The sequence below is a fragment of the Xenopus laevis genome, chromosome 1S (assembly GCF_017654675.1).
Source record: "Xenopus laevis strain J_2021 chromosome 1S, Xenopus_laevis_v10.1, whole genome shotgun sequence".
NCBI classification, from domain to species: Eukaryota; Metazoa; Chordata; class Amphibia; order Anura; family Pipidae; genus Xenopus; species Xenopus laevis.
In genome coordinates this window covers 145265512-145280550 of record NC_054372.1, presented here as the reverse complement: position 1 = coordinate 145280550, position 15039 = coordinate 145265512, and the positions used below count along the sequence as shown (strand labels likewise).

The 15039-nt window shown below is 42.5% G+C and overlaps 2 protein-coding genes and 1 long non-coding RNA gene across 3 annotated transcripts in view; 1 reads left to right on the top strand and 2 right to left on the bottom strand.

Annotated features, from left to right (window-relative positions):
• Positions 1 to 1081: 1081 nt before the first annotated feature.
• The window catches only part of rnf113a.S (ring finger protein 113A S homeolog), a gene marked incomplete at its 5' end in the record, with an annotated part of 16406 nt that continues 2448 nt past the window's right edge, over positions 1082 to 15039 (bottom strand). Inside the window, 9 exon segments of the mRNA NM_001093618.1 lie at positions 1082 to 1238; positions 8280 to 8386; positions 9695 to 9788; positions 10108 to 10197; positions 10834 to 10940; positions 11142 to 11251; positions 11546 to 11653; positions 11906 to 12013; positions 12322 to 12395. Of these exon segments, the coding sequence (NP_001087087.1) occupies positions 1168 to 1238; positions 8280 to 8386; positions 9695 to 9788; positions 10108 to 10197; positions 10834 to 10940; positions 11142 to 11251; positions 11546 to 11653; positions 11906 to 12013; positions 12322 to 12395 (869 nt within the window). The 3' untranslated portion in view covers positions 1082 to 1167.
• LOC121399490 lies at positions 5192 to 7508 on the bottom strand. The gene is made up of 2 exons (XR_005965073.1): positions 7133 to 7508; positions 5192 to 6321 (listed from the first exon to the last, which is right to left on the bottom strand). It is a non-coding gene; the product is annotated as an uncharacterized LOC121399490 (long non-coding RNA).
• Positions 14149 to 15039, top strand: part of noc4l.S (nucleolar complex associated 4 homolog S homeolog) — a 21485-nt gene continuing 20594 nt past the window's right edge. Inside the window, exon 1 of the mRNA XM_041574825.1 lies at positions 14149 to 14280. Coding sequence (XP_041430759.1) covers positions 14164 to 14280 — 117 coding nt within the window. The 5' untranslated portion in view covers positions 14149 to 14163. The remainder of the gene's footprint in view (positions 14281 to 15039) is intronic.

Below are 15039 nucleotides of genomic sequence, written 5' to 3'. Positions count from 1 at the left end.
AAATGTAAATGGAGCAATAGACAACACATTAAACATGGAGCATTTTCAGTCAATATAAAATACCAGTCCCTGTGTCCGTGGGATTGCGCTACTGCGCATGTGCCCCACGGACCGTCTCTGGCGATTTTTCTACATATGTTCTAGCGCCCGTTAATTTAACGGGCTTAATGTCTAGTCATTTATATAGCGCTGTCAAGATACGCAGTGCTTTATGTGTGTGTATATAGATAGATATATAGATAGATAGAGAGAGTCAGAAGGATCAGCACTCACTGTATTGACAACCACAGCTTTGTTTTTACAGTGTTGGGAGGCTGAAATCTCTTTTACCCAACTCATGTCCCCGGCACTTTAGTAAAAGGGTATATTAAGTTGAATTAGTAGAAAGTGAAATGAAATAGATGGAAATGAATTGTTCCCATGTAACTTGCTTTTTAAACCATCTCTTACAAGCTTTGGCTGGTAATAACTAGTGATGGGTGAATGTGACCTAAGTTTAAAGTTGAATGTTCGTGTCTCTGGTGTTTGAGTCTGACAGCTCAGTATTTCAGGTGCAGACTCTGAACTGTTACAATTTTGCAACATTTAGTTGATACATTTCTCAGCAGCATCTCTGGAGTATTGGCAACTATTGTATCAATTCTAACATCTGCCTGTAATGAAACTCAGGGATTCTGCTAGCAGGGACAAAGATAAATGTAACACATAAATGTATCACTTTAGAACAGTTTACAGGGTCGCCGACCCCCCTCCCACAGCTGCTTTAGAAGGTGAAATATGACACTTTACACTTATGGAGTGTCTATACAGCACTATATAAATTACTTGCATCTCATTCCAACTAGGCTAACCTTTAGCATTTCCGCAATCAGTTATTGATTAACAATGTGTAAAACCGCCTCACCAATGTTCCTTTAAAGAAGAGAATACACACAAACATGGCTGCTGCATCTACGGGATGCTAATCTAACTTACAACAAGTAGACACATATCACTGGCAGGTTCAAGTGACTGCATCAGTCCTGCTAATAAAGTAGCATGAATTCTACTTCAAATTGAGCAGCAATGAGTCTGCAATGAAGCCTGAAATTCCCCACCTTTTATTTCACCTTGTAATAGAAAAAACAATGATTTATGTACAAAAAGATCTCTAGAGACCTGTTATAGTTATTGCGGTTCTTCTGAGGAGTCCGATCCTTCCTCCTCTGCTTTGTGCTTTTCTAGCTTTGCAATCAGATCTGCAAGGATAAGACAAAATAGATTAAGAGACACAAAAAGAAAGGAAGCAATTCAGACACTGAAATTCATTTCAAATTGCCTTAAAGGGGTGGTTCACTTGTAGCATGTTATAGAATGGCTAATGCTAAGAAACTTTTCAATTGGTCTAAGCTATTTATTTTTTATATAGTTTTTTAATTTTTTGCCTTCTGACTATTTACAACTTTCAGATGAGGGGGGGTCACTGACAGCATCTAAAAACACTCTGTAAGGCTACAAATATATTAGTGCTACTTTTTATTACTCATCTTTCTATTCAGGTCTCTCCATTTCATATTCCAGTCTCTTATTCTAATCAGTGCTTGGTTGCTAGAGTAATTTGCAACCAAGCAATCAGATTGCAGAAACTGCAAAGCTGCTCAACAAAAAGCTAAATAACTGAAAATACACAAATAATAAAAAACAATTGCAAATTGTCTCAGAATATCGCTCTCTACATCATACTAAAAGATAATTTAAAGGTGAACAACCCCTTTAACATCTCATTACCTTCTGAGTTTTGCATTCCATTGCAGTTTTATCAATAACATACATTTAAATCATATGCAGGGCTTGCAGGGGCAAAAAGCACTTGTATCCCTTGACTTGCATTCAAATCTAACTGCAAATGGTGAGTTTCCACTTGCCATAAATATATGGTATTCTGCAACTCTGGGATGATTGGAAACTTGTCTAATTGTACTGAGATTTGAATTCACTTTTCAAGATGTGAGTTCTGTGCAAGATGTCAGATCTGACTTGTGTGAACAGGACCAATGCAGTTTCAGATTAAAAAAAAGTAGTAGTGCAGGTGGCTTTATAGTGATACACACTACACATGAAGTTACAGTAAAAAAGGAGATTTTGTGTACTCACCGTTAAATCTCTTTCTCTTCAGTCGCTTGGGGGACACAGGGACAGTGGGGTATAGCTGGAACCACTAGGAGGCAGGACACAATAAAAAAATAGAAACTTGACCCCTCCTCCTCCTGCTATACCCCTCCTCTGTAGGCAGAGACACTCAGTTCGTACCAAAGGAGAAACAGGAGGTTATCAATAATCAACAGAAAATCTGATAACTAATTACAAGAAGAACAGTCTGAAGCCAAGAGAAGGCCTCTATTCAGGGAGGGAAGCCCTGTGTCCCCCAAGCGACTGAAGAGAAAGAGATTTAACGGTGAGTACACAAAATCTCCTTTTCTCTAGGTCTGCTTGGGGGACACAGGGACAGTGGGGACGTACCAAAGCTGTCCCCTGAATCTAGGGCGGGAAGTAGAGGCCTACGTGGAACCAGCCACTGCAGCCTGAAGTACCTTCCTGCCATAGTGGGTGTCAGATGCCACAAGGTGCCAAACTGGTAAAATTTGGCAAAAGTATGGATCGAAGTCCACGTTGCAGCCTTGTTCCGCTGAGGCTTATTTTCGAAAAGCCCTCTGGTGGAATGTGCCCTGATTGATCTGGGGGAACCTGACCCTGTGATGAATAGGATCTCTGGATGGCCTGCTTTATCCATCAGGATAAGGTGGTCTAAGGACAAGGAGTCCGATAGACGGATGTCCTCAACCCGGTGCAGGTAAAACTTGAGGGCCCTAACGGGGTCGAGGGTGTGCAGTGCTGCTTCCTTAGCATTGGAAAGGGATGGGCAGAAGGTAGGAATCGTAATTTCCTGGTTGAGGTGGAAAGTGGAAACCACCTTGGGAAGAAAAGAGGGAGAAGTATGAAGTACTGCCATGTCGTTCCGGAAGGTCAACAGAGGAGACCTACAGGATTGGGCAGAGATCTCAGATACTCTCCGTGGCAATAGCCAGCAGAAAAAACTGTTTTCCATGTGAGCCACTGAAGTGGAATAGAATACATGGGTTCAAGGGGAGCATGTTGCAGGGCACGTAGGACTAGGGTTAAGTCCCAATTTGGCACCGGTGAAAGTACCAGGAGCTTTATGTGGGCCATTCCCTGAAGAAAAATCCTAACATCTGGGAACAAGGCGAGAGTTCTTTGGAACAGGATGGAAGTGCCGAAAACTGAGATTTCAGTGATCCGAGGGACATGTGCAGGGACAGTCCCTCCTGTATAAGGCCAGAAGGAGTGGAGTGGAAAACTTCAGTGAATTGAAACCATTACATTGGCACCACCAATGGTAAGTGAACCAGACCCAATGGTACGTCTTGGCGGAGACCGGTTTGCGGGCTGCACGCATGGTAGAATGAGAGTGTCAGAGAACCCCTTCCATCTTAGAATCGCAGTTTCAGTAGCCACGCCATCAAATTGAGGGTGGCAGGACAGTGGTGAAGGATTGGACCCTGAGAGAGAAGGTCCAGGATGAGAGGCCAAGGTTCCTCTAGTGAGAGATGTACTAGATCCTAGACCCAGGATCTACAGAGCCATGTTGGAGGATGAGAGTATGAGTTCTCTCTGAAGTTTCTTGATCTTTCTTGGAATGAACGCAAGATGGAAGTCCCAGGGAGAGGTGAGGGCGTCTGCCGCCAGAGGGTCCCTGGACCTTGCAAAGAAGAGAGGAACTTTACGATTGTGATCGACCTCTGGCGTCCCCCATCTTTGAGTGATCTTGAGGAAGATGTTGTCCTTTACAGGCCACTCGCAGGGATCTAGGGATGTCTGCTGAGAAATCTGTTTCCCAGTTTAAGAGACCTGGAATGAAGATGGCTGACAGGCGAGTCGGATTGCCTGTATCTCAAGAAGGTTGATGTGAAGACATTGTTCCGATAGAGACCAGCGACCCTGCGCTGACCGACCCTCTGCACTGCTCCCCAACCGGAGAGGCTTGCATCTGTGGTGAGCAGTCACCATTGTGGATCCCCTAGGGGTCTGTCCCTGGTCAGGTGACTGGTTTGCATCAACCAGAGAAGAGAGACTCGAGTCCTGCGGGATAAACGAAATTCCAGGAGAAGGGATTTGTGCCTCCAGGCCGCAAGAATATTCCACTGAAACTCCCTGAGGTGACGTTGGGTGAAGGGAACTGATTCTATCATCGAAACCATGACTCCCAACACCTTCATGTAGAATCTCGCGGTGTGGGACTTCGAGAGGAGAGACCGCACGAGGGTCCGCAAATGCTGGACCTTGTCACTGGGAGAGTTTGTGTCTGGGTGTTGAACTGCATCCAGAGGAAGACCATGGATTGGCTTGGGGTTAACGAGGACTTGTCCAGGTTGATGAACCAACCAAACTCCTGTAATCGAACCATGGTAAAGTGCAACGCCTGCTGGGCCACTGCAAATTAAGGTGCCTTGATCAGGAGATCGTCCAGATAAGGAGTTATGGAGATCCCCCTGGTGCGGATTAGAGCAGTGGCCACCGACATGATCTTGGTAAGACACGAGGGGCCGAGTTCAGGCCAAGGGGAAGGTCTGTGAGTTGGAGGTGGCGATTTTGGAAGGCAAATCGCAAGAATCTCTGATGGGGACAGAAAATTGGGGCCGCGATGACAGACCTGAGGAATTCCAACTTGAACCTTCGCGGTCGAATGAAAGTATGGAGTTCCTTGAGGTCCAGTATTGGCCGAACAGATCCATCCTTCTTGGGAACTACAAACAAGTTTGAGTAATAGCCTCGGAATCTCTCCTCAGTCGGAAAAGGGATGATGACCTCTGAACGGATAAGCTTGCCGATCGCGTCGTGCAGCGCCTGAGCCTTTTGATGCCCCTGAGGATATCTGGACATGAAGAACCGGCGGGGCGGGAGAGAAGCGAATTCTAGGTGGTAGCCCTGACTCACGACCTTGTGTACCCAGGCGTCTTGAGTCAGATTCTTCCAGGAGTCGGCAAACCTGCAAAGTCTCCCCCCCCCTACGGCTGAGTCGCTGAAGGGAAGTAGGGGTGAGTAATGCAGACGTGGACTTGCGGGACTGCCAGGATGGCCTGGACATTCCACTGAAGCGTCCTCTGCAGGTGGTGGAGTGTCGTGAGAGATGTTCTTGAAGACAAGTCCGCAGTTTCATCCAGAGAGATCTGCGAACCGATACCGACAAGTCAAGTCGGCTGAAGTTCTGCTAATCACCTGTAGCACATCGAGGGAGGCTTCACATAGGTAGTCAGCCTCCTTGATTTGCGAGGCCAAATGAGCGAGTTCTTCACGGGGGACCCTTGTGGCAATCGCTCGGCATAAGGCGTCCGACCAAGTTTGGACGGCTCTACTTACCCAAGCCGAGTCTAGAACAGGCCGAAGGGAGGTACCTGAAGCAGAGAAGAGGGAACTTAGAATGCCCTCAAGCTTCTTGTCCATGGAGTCCTTGAAGGAGGCTGCATCAGGAACTGGTAAAGCAGTGTCCTTAGATAGTCGAGAGACAGGCGCGTCCACTGAAGGTGGGGAGGTCCACTTTTCCGTTAGTTCCTGTGGAAAAGGATATAGTTTGAGAAAAACGGCGGTTAGCCTGGAAACATCCCTCTGGCTTGAACCATTCCTGTTGTATAATTTGCTCGAGTTGAGCATGAGAGAGGAAAGGAAGGTGAGGACCTGCTGCGGCGCTTAAACAAGGAGGTACTGCAACTAGGTTCAGGCTCCTTTAAGTGAAGGGTCTCTAATACTGAAATGAGGGAATCAATAGCCTCGGAGGACAGTTTGGGGGGATTCCCCTTACTCTGGGTCGGAACTGTGAGATAGTTCACCATCAGACAGAGCCGGATCCTCCTCGGAGTCAGGTGGCAGGGATGAAGTAATGATGGACTCCGCCTCACACTCATCCTCGGAAGGAGAGGGGGCTCTACATTTTGGAGGCTTAGGCCGAGGCTTATCTAGCCACGGGACTCCACCAATTTAGGAATGCCGGCGGCAAGCTTAGATGCCCATTCTGGGGGAGGCTGGGGGTCCAGGGTGGTGGAGTCCCAGGGCTGGCCTGATGGGTCCCCATGGGAGGCTTGGCTTACCTGAGGACGGAGTTCTGACATTTCCGAAACTGCATCAGGTGGCTTGCACGTGGAACACAGAGGGTCCTTGTGACCAGATGCGGCATTTGGCACAAGCTAAATACTTAACCGATGAAGTAGTTGCTGGCCTGGAAAAAAGGTTATCACCTGTACCTTCAGACATGGTGTACACAAGCTGTTCCTGTAAGAGAGGAATTAAGTTAACAATATATATAATGTAGGTTATATATATAAAACTGAAAATGCCTCCCCATGGTACTGCTGGGAGTAAAGCCTTGGAGGGGAGTAAAGGCTGATAAGGCAGTAATTACAAAGCCTGCTGCCCTGTGGCAATAGCTAAAAACCCCACAGTGTCAGAAGTACTGCCCTGTTGTAAGAATAGCCCCTCCCCTAGCAGTGACATATGGTGCAGACGCACGCCTTAGAAAAATGGTGCATAAGGCACTGGCGTGCACTTTTTGGGTTGCGCACAGGGTGCATGTACAGTAAGTGCAAAATCTGCCCCAGCCGTTGCCTCCCCAGGTAGAGTGAAAGACAGCCCTGGTGAAGGGCAATAGTGAGGCACAACTGGTGCTAAGCCCACAATAACTCACTTGTGCTGCTGACAGTGAGGACAGTAGTTAACATAAGTGCCATTCCCATTCTGGACAATTTGTAGAGATGATTTGGCAGCTGTGCTCATTATCTCAGTAAGCCACACCCGCTCCAGGTGTAGGAAATTAACTAATTAGCTAGAGTACTGAGAGAAAGCAAGTGAAAAGGCAGACCTTGCTGCTAGGTGCTCTTTATTGCACACAACATGTTTCAGGCCAGAAGCCCTTTATCAAGTGCCTGTGTGTTTGCTGGAGGCTGATTAACATACTGCCTGGGTCTGAACTAGTGACCTGCAGGTTGCAACAAAGTCTCCTATACTGCTGTGCAAGGCAGATGGATTGTGCAGGGGGGAGGGGGCTCAGAGAGTGAATAGGCTGCTATTAAGGATATATGCTTACCTTAAATGAGCCACGGCAGGAGTTCCCAGACTGTAGTGTAGGGATCCTTGGGGCATATAAGGAGGATTGAGCAACAGGATGAACCTGGCTATACCTCAGCCCTGTGTCCCGGCCAGCGCATCCTCTCTCTGTATGTCAGAGGGAGGGAATCAATGCTGGATGGTCAGTGCACAGCACAAGAGACCCCGGTGACATCCTCAAGTAATGGATCAGACTACTCAGTGTAGCTGTCCAGCTCCATATCATGTGAAGAATTGTAATGAAATAAAAATAAAAGAGCAAAATAAATAGTAAAATACTCCTGAATGCAGGAGACGGTCCTAACCTCCTGAGGACACAACGAAACTGAGTGTCTCTGCCTACAGAGGAGGGGTATAGCAGGAGGAGGAGGGGTCAAGTTTCTATTTTTTTATTGTGTCCTGCCTCCTAGTGGTTCCAGCTATACCCCACTGTCCCTGTGTCCCCCAAGCAGACCTAGAGAAAAGACAAATGGAGACGTGGAACTTAAACAATATTTAAGACCATGGAAGGCATTGCATCAGCTCATTCCCCAAACAGAAGAAAAAAGATTTACTAGAGAGTAGAAAACAAATAAGATAAAATCATCCCTTCAACATATGAGCTTCAACTTCTTAGGAACATAGGATAATGTGGGCATATCAATGCTAATCATGAAAACATCCAAATAAAAATGTTGCAGTGTTTGGACAGATGACGGAGGAGCAAACCTGAACAGCTAGATTCCTACTTTCTGTGCAGTGACCAATAAACTGTCATGGCTGCAGCCAAATACATTTCATTGAGTCAAACTGGCCAGTATCAGGCATTTAAAGTCATTGCAACATATGAAGGAGATGGAACCTTCTCGAGGATGACACTCAAAAGATTGGGCCTTCAATACTAATTAAACCAGTTCAAATTAAACTGAGAAAATAAGATTAATACAATAAATAAAGTACAGAAAAAAAACATCCTGCTTTATAAAAAGACCCCATAAAAGTGACATGCGATAATAAATCTACTGAACAGAAAACAAATAACTATAGAAAAGCAGCAATTCCATTTTCCTCACAAACTGTTTAAAAATGAAAGTCGTGCATTGTGAGCTTTAGAAGTAAACAACCAACCATATCGCTTCAAAACTGACCTTTAGCTGGGTTAAAGACACCATTGGTTTGTGTATTGCAGACATAGCAACGTTGGGATTTACGGTAATGCTCAAGTGCACATTTCTCACAGAAATAGTGTCTACATCTAAAAGCAAAGAAATACATGAAAATATATCGTCATTTAGAAATAAATTATTGCACAGCAGATGATTGATTAGAGGGAAAATGATCAAGTAGTATATTATATGGCTTGTGCATCAGCCAGGGTGCCACCCCAAGCCTACAGAACAAATTAAGCTTCAGTTTATCAGGTTAAAATAGAGTTAAAAGGTTGAACTTAATGGATATGTTTTTTTTTCCCAACCTAACTTACTATGAATTTACCAATTATCCTGTACCCAGTTTACTAAATGCAACAATAAGGGGGATAATTACTAAACTCCGAATGCCAAAAACGCCAAAAATGTGTGTTTTTTTGTATAAAATCCATTTTATTACACCCAGAGGATGGAAAAAAGTCTGAATCAGAAAAGCCAGCATCTCAGACCTGCTAAGATTGCATATAAGTCAATGGGAGAAGTCCCAAAGATTTTTTCATATGTGAAGATATGTGGTTTTCGCTCAAAAATCAGAAAAAAAACAGTTTTCATTCGAAAATCCGAAAAATTTGTATGATTCTTTTTTTTCACGATTTTTTCAAGTCTTTTTCCCCGCAAACAAAATTTTCGGGAAGTGTATTAATAAATAAGGAGAAAAAACTTGTGCAGATTTGGTCTGATTTTTCTTCAGAAAATATTGAGATAAAGTCGGACTTTGATAAATGAGCCTCCCCATATACAATTAACATTTTGTATTAAATCTACAACACACCTGGACATTGTTATTAAACCCTTAAAGGGCATGTAAAGTCTAAAATAGAATAAGGCTAGAAATGCTGTATTTTGTATACTAAATATAAACATGAACTTACTGCACCACAAGCCTAATCAAACAAATAATTTATGCTTTCAAAGTTGGCTACAGGGGGTCACCATCTTGTAACTTTGTTAAACATCTTTGCAAGACTAAGACTGTGCACATGCTCAGTATAGTCTGGGCTGCTTAGGGATCGTCATAAACAAAGCTACTGGAGTTCTGCATGGCTGGGAAGTAAGGCGGGGGCTCCCCCTGCTGTTCATAAGTATGATTGTTTCCCTGCTCAGCAGTTAGGGACCATCTGACAATTCCTATCCACAGCAGTAAATGAAGGGAGAATTTCACTGCATACAGTCAGCTTTCTTATAAAAATGGTACACATTTTTTAATTAAAGTATATTGGAGATGGGTTTCTTTTTCATTAAAGAAAGTAAAAATGGGATTTTTTGCCTTTACATGCCCTTTAATAGCCAGTCAAACAACAGTATCTTATTACTAAATGCACAGACATTATGTTTTCAGCTGTACTAGCACTCACTTGGTTATAATTGGATTCTTAAAGGTATCTCTGCAGATGAAGCATTTAAAAGGCAGGTCCTCTTCGTCACTGCTCACCTCATAATTCTCTTCATCTGATAAACAATATCGAGTGAGTGTTTTGGATTGATGAATAGGAAATGTACAATATTTAGCAATCAGGCATTAAATAAAGATTTTTTACAAACATACAAAAAGGAAAAAAATGATCAAAGCACATTCCCTGGTCTGGTTTCAAATCTAAATATTGTATCTAAGCTAATGCATGTTTTTTTGCAAAACAGGGGTTTTTATTTACAAAAATTATAACCACCATAAAATAAGGATTTATAAGTGTTCAGTGCCCTTTGTTAAGGTTGTGATCTGAGCTACATCAGTGTATTATCAGATTGTATGCAGATGCCTATACTGTACCATTTGCTCCATAACGCCCTTCTTCAAGCTCCCGCTCCAGCTGCCATCCATGTTTGTAGTCAGAGCGATCGTGGAGAAACTTGCAGCTATCTGAAAAATAAATTGGGCAAGATGATGTGGATTTTTTCAGCAGGACTCTCCTAAAGGCTTTAAATGTATGTGAATGTGTGTCTATAGAAATGCATGCTGAATGCATAAAAAAATTGATACATGTGTATTCTTGAACATACATGTGTTAATATGCCTTGTTAACTATACATTCTTGTATTTTTAACCTTCTTCATATGCAGACGGTTGCATTTTGAAATGTGCAATGGAATGGGACTGTACTAAGATACAGATTAGAATGCTCATGGGTATAACCAGACAGAATAATATAAAACAAACACATGTGGAAAGGTACACGCAGACTAGGATCTCAGGACAAAACAGCCTATTTTTAAGGTCCGTAGCAACACAGTTTGCTAACCTGTACTTATGCCAATAGCAACCTACGTTTTAAATTAGCCCCAGTATTTGTTTGACAGGTAAGGGAAGCCAGCTGTGAGTAATTCTAAAAATATACAGTGTATTGGCATGAAGGGACACTGAGATTGAAGGCAACAAAAATCAATAAAGGCCTTGTTACATAATAAATATAAGTAAGAGGAGAAAATAAGGGTAACAAGGGCCAAAAGTAGAACAGAGCTCTAATGAAAAGGTGTACAACTTATTTCAGCAACAGACCTCCAAACCCACAGAACCCAGTCTCCTTGTAATCTTTGCAAATATCTGGTTGGTAATCCCAACGTACTGTGGCTCTTAGGTGCTCTGGAGCACGTATTGGCCCTTTTCTGAAATGACAAAATGTCAACGTTAATAATATCAATGCAGACTAATAAAAGGTAGCGCAACTTGCTTCAGAGACTGAGGATAAATGGAAGTGTGCAAAACTTACCACCTGTCTTTTTTTCACAAAGCAAAATGAATTAATAGCCCAACTGAATGAAAAACAAAGTGTTTCTACACGAAAGCAAGATGGATGTGGCACATACCTCACCATACCAGAGGATGCATTCCCCAGAGACGTATCTTTGGGTTTCACAAATTTCTGGTAGTTGTGGATTCCTCGATAGATCTTGTCATCCTCCTTCCCCTTTATCTCCTGTCAGATTAAATCAAAATCAATAGAGGGAACTAAAGTGACATGTTCGACTATGAAAAGATCTAAGTAGAGTATTACAGAAAGCAAAATGGAAAGAGAGAAAAAAAAAAACATGGAATAAAGGGCATGTAAGTAAGGCAGAACACTTCAGGCTACACTAAATACCCTTGAGTGGAGGAGGAAAATCCGCGAGGGGTGAGTTTAGAGCGGCTATTATTTCTGACAAGGCTACACTAATACCTCATGTATTCTTTGGAGATACTCTGATCACATAGAGGTTGACTGAACACTTACTTCTTGTACTTTTTGGCTCCTCTCAAAGATTGCCTGTGCATCCTTGTCTTTTTCAGTGTCTAGTTCATATGTAGCGGTGGCTCCCATGTCATCTGGCCCTACTGGTTTCTGAAAGAAAAAAAAAAAAGCATAAATAGTAAGATAGTGGGGTTTTAGTTATGACAATCTATAAATACAGATTTTTTTTTTTAAAGAGTCATTTATATCCAAACGGGAAAGACAAAACCATTCCCATTCGGTTGACACACAAACCGAAGAATAAAGCAAAAAACGAATGGAATGATGATTGTGTTTCACCGATTTTAGTATTCACCGTATAAAGCCTGTACTAAGGATAATGTAACACCTACAGTCACTCACCGCAGATCGGGTAGATTTATAAGACACAGTGATGGACTTCCCTGATTTTTCCTCTTCCTCAATGCTGCTTGCCTTGTAATCATCACAATCCTTCAGATGCTGCTTGCTCTAAGACATACAAAATACATTTTAGGAGAAACGTCTAAGGGACATACATACATTACACATATCCATTCTGTGACATGTTAATATCTGTCCTACACATAGGGTGACAGGCTGGAGAGGGTTACGGCACATGTTGTCCTGCCATCAGCTGACAGAAGAGGGAGACATGATATCTAGATCATTGGAACACAGGAATCTATATCTGAGGGAAGTGTAACCCACTCTGAAGGATCATAAAGCAAAAAGATTTTATGAAGCTCATCAATACTCCTGCTGCCTCCGGGTGACACAGGGATAACTGTCAATCTAACCTTCTGAATCATGGGATTGACGACATCCTTCTTTATCCTCCGTATCACCGGACCTTTCTCTTCCTCGCTGCTCTCTGCAAGCAAAACAGGAATGGCTTTTTGATTCTCAGAGTAGAATGAATGTGAACTGACACATAAACATGTTTTGCTTGGCTATCTGCTATAAGCAAGGCAGAATCATTAAACACACCAATATAGCAAATGCATATCATACGCTTACAAATTCCTAAATCTATAAATACAAGCGCATGTGAATCCAATGATAAACTAATGGTGTACAGTAAACATGCCATAAGGCTGTATTGTTAGTTCTTTTGGTTGATGTTTTGCTTACATTTTGATGGGTTCATTTTTGTTTTGTCATCTGGATTAATCTCAGTGGCCTGCAAGGGGGTGAGATTGCTGGTGACCTGTGATGGGGGGGGGGCTAAAGCAATTTTGCAGGAAGGCCTGGAACCACAGTTACACCACTGTCAGTACAATTATGGCATGTGTTATCCAAAAACTTGTTATCCAGAAAGCTCTGAATTATAGAAAATCCATCTCCCATAAACCCATTTTATCCAAATAATCCAAATGTTTAAAGGGGTGGTTCACCTTCAGGTTAAAGGTAAACTATACCCCCAAACAATGTAGGTCTCTATAAAAAGATATTGCATAAAACAGCTCATGTGTAAAACCCTGCTACATGTAAATAAACCATTTTCATAATAATATACTTTTTTAGTAGAACGTGCCATTGGGTAATCATAAATAGAAAATTGCCATTTTAAAGAATAACGTACGATTCACTGTGCACACAAACTATACTTGTTAGGTCACATGAGCCAATTAACAGACAGAGTTCTGTCTTTTGCTTCCTGTTACAGTTAGAGCTGCAATATTTCTGGTCAGGTGATCTCTGAGGCAGCACACAGACCATCACAAAATGGTGGTTCAAGGCAAGAGATATAAAAGGACAATATTTACTTAAATTTATATACCAGTTTGGTAAGATTCTTTAATATGCCACTTAATATGATTTAAACTGTTGCTCAAGTATTAATTTTGGGGGTATAGTTTTCCTTTAACTTTTAGTACGTTACAGAATGGCAAATTCTAAACAACTTTTCAGTTGGTTTTCATTATTGATTTTTTATAGTTTATGAATTATTTGCCTTCTTCTCCTGACTCTTTCTAGCTTTCAAAAGGGGGTCGCTGACCCCCTCTAAAAACAAATACTCTCCAAGGCTACACATTTATTGTCATTGCTACTTTTTATTACCCATCTTTCTGTCCCAACCCTCCCCTATAAATATCCCATATTGTCATTCAAATCAATGCATGGTTGCAAGGGTCATTTTGGACCCTAGCAACCAGATTGCTCACACTGCAGACTGGAGAGCTGCTGAATTAAAAGCTAAATAACTGAAAAACCACACATAATAAAAAATGTAAACCAATTGCAAATTGCCTGAGAATATCACTCCCTATCTCATACTAAAAGTTAACTCAAAGGTGAACAATCCCTTTAAAGATGATTTACTTTTTATCTGTAATAAGAAAACAGTAGCTTGTACTTGATCCCAACTAAGATATAATTAATCCTTATTAGAAGCAAAACCAGCCTATTGGGTTTATTTAATGTTTACATGATTTTCTAGTAGAATTATGGAAAGATCCCTTATTAAAAAAAAAACATGCACCGAGCATTCTGGATAACAGATCCCATACCTGTAAATACAATTACTGATTGCTCTTATAATGTACATATTGTATGTCCTCATACTTCCTACTGACCTCTAATGGAAAGTCAGTTCAGTAGAGATGTGCGGTTTAACCAAAAAAATTTGGCCAACCATTATGGGTTCGGATTGGGTGTTGGCCAGACTGGGGAAGTACATTCATCTGATTCCAAAGATTTCCTCTCTTGGAACAAGAGGCACGTGCAGAAGTAGCAAATGGAATGGGAAGACACAGGTATGGCAACATTTTGTGGGTTAGTGACGGGTGTGGGTTGGGTTTCCCCTGAACTTGCACATCACTACTATTCAGACAATAGTAAAGCCATTCACCACCAACATTCCCTTAAAGGTAAGTGGTAATGCCTTAGGAACAAAGTGAAACTGCTAATAGTTTGCCATTGCAAAAGCACAGCTGTAATAATACTGGTTCCCCCCTTCCAACCAGTGTCGGACTGGCCCACCGGGACACCGGGAAATATCCCGGTGGGCCCCAGTCCTTGTGGGCCCCCACGACCACGCTCTATTTTTTATCTTATTTTTTTTAATATTTTTTTGTCAGCGCTCCGTTTTTTTTTTTTTGGAGCAATGGGCCCTGCAGCACTGCCGCTCCTACTCCTGCCGCTGCTGTCAAACCTGCTCACTGATCCTGCTGCAGCTGCTGCTTGTGCCGTGCGACCGCGCCTGTCGCCTGATGATGACGTCACGGAACGTCCTGTGGTGGAGGAGAGCGAGACGCGGCCCGTGGCGAGGGTGCAGCAGTTCTGTAGCAGGACTGAAGATTTAAGATGCAGCAGCTCTTAACTCTACATTGGCAAATTCTTTTCTTTGAAGGGCTCCCTACAAGACACAGTTTGTTTATTGTTGTAAGCAATGTAGTCAAGTGATTAACGTGCTGCGGGTCAGTATCGGCTGTTCATTAGCCATCCCTACAACTTTAGAAATGTTAGTTTTATGTGCACATGGAAGAGATAGCAATGGCTGTCTGTTCCACAAG